Source organism: Gossypium hirsutum, chromosome D04, assembly GCF_007990345.1.
Source record: "Gossypium hirsutum isolate 1008001.06 chromosome D04, Gossypium_hirsutum_v2.1, whole genome shotgun sequence".
Taxonomy (NCBI): domain Eukaryota; kingdom Viridiplantae; phylum Streptophyta; class Magnoliopsida; order Malvales; family Malvaceae; genus Gossypium; species Gossypium hirsutum.
Genome location: NC_053440.1, coordinates 47,934,699 through 47,941,904, shown reverse-complemented (window position 1 = coordinate 47,941,904; position 7,206 = coordinate 47,934,699). Strand labels below are relative to the sequence as shown.

At 33.7% G+C, this 7,206-nt stretch overlaps 1 protein-coding gene across 1 annotated transcript; it reads left to right on the top strand.

Moving 5' to 3' along the window:
- The first annotated feature begins 2,037 nt into the window (after nucleotides 1-2,037).
- Nucleotides 2,038-5,583, top strand: LOC107899527 (putative GPI-anchored protein pfl2). Its single transcript, XM_016825268.2, has 5 exons — nucleotides 2,038-2,452; nucleotides 2,575-2,716; nucleotides 3,500-3,614; nucleotides 3,881-4,945; nucleotides 5,033-5,583. Exons 1-5 carry the CDS (start codon nucleotides 2,323-2,325, stop codon nucleotides 5,291-5,293), a joined length of 1,713 nt encoding a protein of 570 aa, XP_016680757.1. The 5' UTR covers nucleotides 2,038-2,322; the 3' UTR covers nucleotides 5,294-5,583.
- Nucleotides 5,584-7,206: the final 1,623 nt, after the last annotated feature.

Below are 7,206 nucleotides of genomic sequence, written 5' to 3'. Positions count from 1 at the left end.
AAAAAAGTTATTATTATGTAGACGAGACGCTGCGATCTTAGCTACCCCTGCCTCTAAATGAATTTTGTAGTCGCACTTGTAAAAAAAAAAAAGTGGGAGCCAGTAAATGATTAAAGGGTAAACTACACCCATGGTCACTTTTGTTTACCTTAGGTTACGTTTTAGTCACTTATGTTTAAAATGTTACGTTTTAGTCATTTACGTTATCATGTTGTAACATTTTAGTCACTGAGCCATTAATCGTCGTTAATGGTGTAACGGTAAGCTGACGTGGCAAGTTAAATCATCATTTCAAACAAAATTTTAGGTTAAATTATACAATTGATCTCCATATTTTTTTCGTTTTAAGTAATTTAATTTTTTTTATTTTATGTTCTTTAACTTTCCTCTTTTTTCCATTCTCTTTTGTTTCTCCCTCTGTTTTCATATCTTTCCCATTTCTTTTAACATATTAGGAAGTCGAATTGGCAGTGAAAAAAGAAGTAGGAAATCAACTATCATCATTTGCCTATAACCAAAACCCTATAACCAAAACCCATAAACTCATACCATGCTTCTTTCTTCACTACCAATTCGACTTCCAGGTATGTTAAAAGAAATAAAGAATGTAGGAAAACAGAGGGAGAAGCAGAAGAGAATGAAAAATAAAGAAAATAAAGAATGAAAGTTAAAAGAACATAAAAGAATTAAATTGCTCAAAATGAAAAATTATGGGGACCAATTGTATAATTTAACCTAAAGTTTTTGTTTGAAATGATAATTTAACGTGCCACGTCAGCTTACTATTACACCATTAACGACAATTAACGGCTCAGTGACTAAAATGTTACAACACAATAACGTAAGTGACTAAAACGTAACATTTCAAATATAAGTGACTGAAATGTAACCTAAGGTAAATAAAAGTGACCATGGGTGTAGTTTACCCATGATTAAATGCATTGCTCATCAAAGAAAAATATAAAAGAAACATTTGGAAATGGTCCTAATTTCCAAAGAATGGGCATCAAATGCAGTTTGAGTGGTTAGTTGGGCCCGCTCAACAACAAAACCAAAATGCATGGCAGCCACCGGCGCCTCTCGATTCACGAGGCTCGCTGTCCTGCGTCTCCCTAATTTAAATCATGGCCGTTGGATTGCCAATCGTTTGTTCATCTCGAGATTGCCCGAGTTTAATAACTCAGCATTTTTTGAATTTTAAGTTGAGAGGAAAGTATCCGCTACCTTGCGGAGGTTTTTACCTCTTTTTATTTATTTATTTAGTGTTGGTTTTAGTCAATCCTCCACCATGTGCCATGCTGCTGCCTCAAGAATGTTCTATTCAAATGATTCGTAATTCGACTTCTTTCTATCACATAATTACTTAAATTGCCACTCCGCCATCTTTAAATTATATATTAGTTCGAACATATCTAAAATACACAAATAAAATTTTAAATATATTTTTATTTATCTTATGACAAATTACAAAAACAACCTAATAATAAATTCTAAATCGTATTAACAAAAATGGGCAATCATAGCTTTTTAATAAAAATGCAACTCATTAGGTGAAGTAATATGATATAAAGTCTACATTCATTATCACTAATCCTACTTAATCTTAAAATAGAAAAAAAGTTTATCCTAACTACAATTAAAATGAAGGTAACAAAAACCCTTTTTCTAATTCAACCAGTTTTTATATATATTATTATTCACTAAAAATTTACTCCAAGAGTGAGTTTAGATGAATGGTGCGTTTAGTTACAATTAATGTAAAAGCAACGATAGTAATAAAATTAGATACGAAGATAAAATAAAAAATAAGTTTAGACACACTTCACTACCATCCAAACCCACCTTAAATCTAAAAAAAACACCTTTTATCTTTTACCCCGAAAATCTGGAACAAAGTAGAAAGAATTTATTTTGTCTTAAATAGAAAGAAATTTTAGATTTTTAGTACAAGAAAAATGGCATTATAGTGATTATCTCTATAATTAAGGGTAATTTATATAAACATCTAACAATGGCTAAACACCCTCCTTCAAATTTTCAAATTTCTTCTGAGCTAAAACCCAGACAAGCACCTGTTGGTTGTCAGATCATTCACTAAAATAAAATTTAAAAAAATAACAAAAGAAATAATATTTTTTTCTTTAAAAATTAAACATTTCCCTCTTTCACACGGAAATGACGTTGTAATACTACTAAGTTCCTCCTTCGTTGAACCAACTTTCTTTTTTTTTTTTTGGAATTTGGAGTTCAGGTTTGGATCTAAGAAGAAAGGATTTGGTGGTGATTTTTATGGTGTCTTTGATCAGTTTTTAGAGACCGATAATGGTGATGAAGGAGAGAGACGAAGAACTAGCTTTGTTCCTGGAAATGCGGAGACGAGAGAAGGAGAAAGAGAAAAGCAACAATCTTCTCTCCGTTCACAAATCTGAACAACAACTCAATGTTCCTTTTGGTAAACTAAATGATTTTAACTTCATTTTGAGGTTCTTCCTTGTGGAACACTACTTTATTTTTTTGAAGTGGTTGTATGTTTGTTGACTGTTGACTAAAGTGATGTTCTTGGATTTGAAATAGGATCTAACGTAACCGTAAACGGAAACGGAAACGTCGGTGGCGGAGGTTCTCCGGTATCGAAGATCTTCTCGGCCTTGCCTGTACGAAAGACTGCAGCAGATAATTTTTTGAATTCGGAGAACGAAAAGTCTGATTATGATTGGTAAATGCTAAAGATATCTTATATCTCTCTAGCTGCTTTGGTTGATTTTAACCTTAAAATTTACGATCGATCTCTGCTTAGAGCAGTAAGATGTTTATTATGGAGCTCTAGGTTTTGGGTAATTGAATCTACGTGCTTATCAAATATCCTTTCTTGCTTTTTTTAACCAAAAGAAAGAATATGAAGTTTGTATTAAGCAATAATTTGAATTTTATCTTAAAGCTTCCTTTTAAGGGGGAAAGGTATGGGTACCAATTAAGCCATAAAGAGAAGTACTTGACATCATTCTAAATCTTTAAAAGAAAGCATTCATTTGCTTTTTGTAAAATTTGGATTTTGACATGAAAAAGGTTTTTTAAATGGAGAATTAAAATTTATTATTTGATTTTATTTTATAGTCTCCATATCAATCATACATCAGGTAGTAAGTTGTGAGAGTGCAAAGATTAGATATGGTAATTATCCCAAAATCCAGTGGCTGAAGTTTTTAGGTGAAGGATGTGGCCTAATGTTAAATTTGTTGTTTCCGCAATGCTAATAACTTTATTGGCATCCATATGATCTATTCCCTCTTTCAAATTTGCTTTTACCTTTTGGCAACAGAATTTGTTTAAGATATTCTTCCCAGAAAAAGAAACAGACATTTCAAAACTTGATAATTATATTTTAATGCTTTGACAGTTTACATTTCCTTATGGTTACCGTATGAATTCTGTGGTTCAATGTTGATTTGTTTCTTTTGCTCTGTAGTCAGTACTAATGGGAGATATCTTCTGTCTTCAGGCTTCTTACTCCACCTGGTACACCACTATTTCCCTCTTTGGAAATGGAATCACAGAAGACTCTAATGAGCCAGATTGGGATGTCTAATGCTCGTCCAGTTTCACTGAAAACAAGGGTAAGAACTCTTATGTGATTTGAGTTCTTAATGCTTTCAACCCTTTTCCTTCTGCTGTGATGAGCCTGTCCAGATTGCCAAAATTAAGTTGTAATAGGAGTTTCAGTTTCTATCATGTCATACTGGGAGCACTAAATCTCTTTGGCATGTGTTATGGTTGTCAAGTTATGACAATTTACTGGATTTATTTGCTCTTTGGTTGTTAGAGATTTTGTTACTTCCCTATTTGTCATATCTTGCAAATTTATCTTGCCTTGGGGTTTCAGCTGGCAAATCTCCCGGAGGAACCTGCTTTGAAGAGCACCCTTGCCTTAAAGCAACAAGCTCCGTCAGCCGGAGTAATCTCTTCCAGTACTCTAAATAGAAGGCCATCCTCTTCCGGGGGTTCAAAATCTGCTAGTAGACCTGCAACACCTACTGGTCGGCCCACTCTTCCCACGACAACCAAGCCTTCAAGGTCTTCTACTCCTACATCACGAGCCAACTTGCCTTCCGTAAAGCCTGCTGCTTCTACAGCAAGATCCTCAACTCCAACTAGATCTGCTCCACGTTCTTTAACGCCAACTGCTAGACCCTCTTTGCCTGCTTCCAAGTCGACATCAAGATCATCTACGCCAACACGTCGATCAGCTTCCTCATCTAGCACGCCTATTGCATCTGCGCCTTCTGGTCGATCCTCTTCAGTAACAAGATCAGCTCCCACTGCATCTTCAATACCAAAATCAGCTTCCCTTACTTCTTCACTTATGAAATCAGCTCCTGCTACATCTTCTGTTACAAAATCAGGTACTGCTGCGTCTTCCATAACAAAACCATCAGCTGCCACTACATCAAAAAGCACAGTACAATCACGGGGCACATCTCCAACCGTGAAGTCTAGGCCATGGAAACCATCTGAGATGCCTGGATTTTCGCTTGAAACACCACCAAATTTAAGGACGTCATTGCCAGAAAGACCGGTATCAGCCTCACGGGGGAGGCCAGCAGCACCCGGTGCCAGATCATCTTCTGTTGAGGCCAATTCTAGTGGAAGACCAAGACGCCAGTCCTGCTCGCCTGCTAGAAGTAGGGCATCAAGTGGCAGTTTTGGTAATGGGAGCTCCATTCGTTCTGTGCGTAGAGCAGATGCCAATGGCAGTGACAACGAAAGTCCAGTAGTGATTGGGACAAAGATGGTTGAGAGAGTGGTAAATATGAGGAAACTGGTATCCCCAAAACAAGATGACAATCATCGAAACAACCCTACCGCAAAATTATCTTCTTCTCTCGATAGCTCAGGATTCGGGAGAACACTCTCCAAAAAGTCTCTGGATATGGCTATGAGACACATGGTAGATCTCTTGCATTACATCAATGCATTTTGTTTACTTGATTATTGTTCATAGTAAGGTTTTTTATATTGATCTTTTCTCGTGCAGGATATCAGGCGAAGTATTTCAGGTCAGCAGCGTCCGCTTATGACAAATGTTCCAGCTTCCTCCATATATAGTGTGAGATCGGGATCCACAAAGAGCAGGACTTTAAGTGTTTGTGATTCTCCTCTTGCCACGAGCAGCACTGCCAGCTCCGAGCCAAGTGTCAACAATAATTCATTCTTTATGGATGGGAGTGAAATGGAAGACAATGATATCAGTAGCGAGAGAGGAATCTCCTCTCCGACCAGCCAACATGTTAGCTGACCAAGGGAAACACTTCCATCCAAATTAATATATGTGGGGGGAGGCTCAGTCAGCATGATGATGAAGAAACAACCTGTTTCTTAAAGAAGCTGATGGTTAATGGAGCATTTCAAATTTATGTAATCTGTTAGTGCAGGGGTAGTGCTTCAGTACATTAATGTAAGAATGAGCTTAGAATTTGAGGGGGGGAAAAAGAACAACTATTTTATAGTAAAACATTGATTCCTGGTATTAGATATGCTGCTCCTACCTTGCTCAAGGTATAAAAAGGAATTATTCTCCCAACTCAACTTAAAATCTTTTCCCAATTGGATCATCCAACTAATTGTCTATGTTATATGATCAATGGAAGTTTTACTATAAAAAAGTATGAACTTCCATTCACCTTGAATTTTTTTTTTGGTATCTTTTATGTTATACAGTTCATATTTGAGGTTTAGATTTGTCCCTTTTAATAATGTTATCTTTTAAGTTTAAACTTAAGTGAAAATTAACTATGAATAGTCACCTGCGAAGAAAAATGTGAGATATGATTATTAAAAAGTTTTTTACAATTTCAATAGAGATTTTTAAAAATTTTTTATTTAAAATAAGTAATATCAAAAGGATTTACAAAATAATTAATCTTTCTCAACCCCACTCATTTGAGCAAAGACTCTTATAATATTTTTCAAAAATAGGATAAATTCAAAATCATACATTGAAATAGATTATTTAATCACTTCACCTGTTCTTTTAGCAATCATTTATTTTTAGTCTTCTAATTGTTGATTAAATTATATTTGACTTAAGATATTTTAACATGAAATTATTTAATTTTAGCCTTAAAATTTTATAGTTTTATTTATGAAATTTATCTTTACCCTCGACCCGATCAAAACTTAAATTTAAAAAAAAGAATGCCAAGTTTGGGGGTGAGTTGAGGCTAGCTTAACTTACATTTTTTTATAGCTAAAATTAAATAAAATATTTAAAAACCATTTTATTTATATTTGGATCACATCAACCTAGCCTTTCATCTAAGCAGGGCCAATATTGGACCGGGCTAAATGGGCCACCAAGCCCCTAACAGCTCTACCTAACCCCTACGTCAATGCTTAAGCATCGTTCATTTAACTTTTTCCCTTTCAAAGAAAAATCAATTGTTTAATTAGGGTAGAAGATTTTTAAAATTTTTATGCTTGTGTAAATTAATTTTTTTAAATTTAATTGTAATTAAAAATAATAATTTTCATGTAAATTTTCACAATATATTTTAATTCTGATTTTAATTAATTTGATTCAATCCTTATAATAAAATAATTTATTTGTTCAAATTTTAGAAACAATATTATTGAGAAAGAATTACAAATCTCAAATATGAATTTTAAAACTGATATGAAAAATTAAAGAAAAAAGACTTAATGGTGTAAAAAGTCCTCAAACTTAAAAAAAAAAAGCAATTAAGGCTCTACTTTTTTTTTGCACTCACTTGGGTACATGATTATTCACAATGTATCAAAAAGATCCTCAAACTTTTTCAAAAAAAAAGCAATTAAACCCAGGGGAGAAGGCAAATAATTTTTTAGGGGGCCGGAATTAAATTTTAACTTTTACATAATAAAAATACAATTTCACCATTTGAAAAGCCTATATTTTTATAATTTTTAAAAGATTAAATCAAATTTTTTATCATTTTTAGGGGGCCAAAGTGTAATTTTACTTTTACTAATTTAAAATTTTAAAAATTTAAAAGACCAAAATGAAAATTGGCTTGGCCCCTTGATTAAACTCCTACTTTTTTTTTTTTACACTCAAGTGGGTACTTAAAATTTTCAAAATGCATAAAAAAGATCCTAAAACTTTTTCAAAAAAAGCTATTAAGGCCTTCATTTTTTTTTCACTCAATTGGTACTTGAACTGCCCCTAACTTT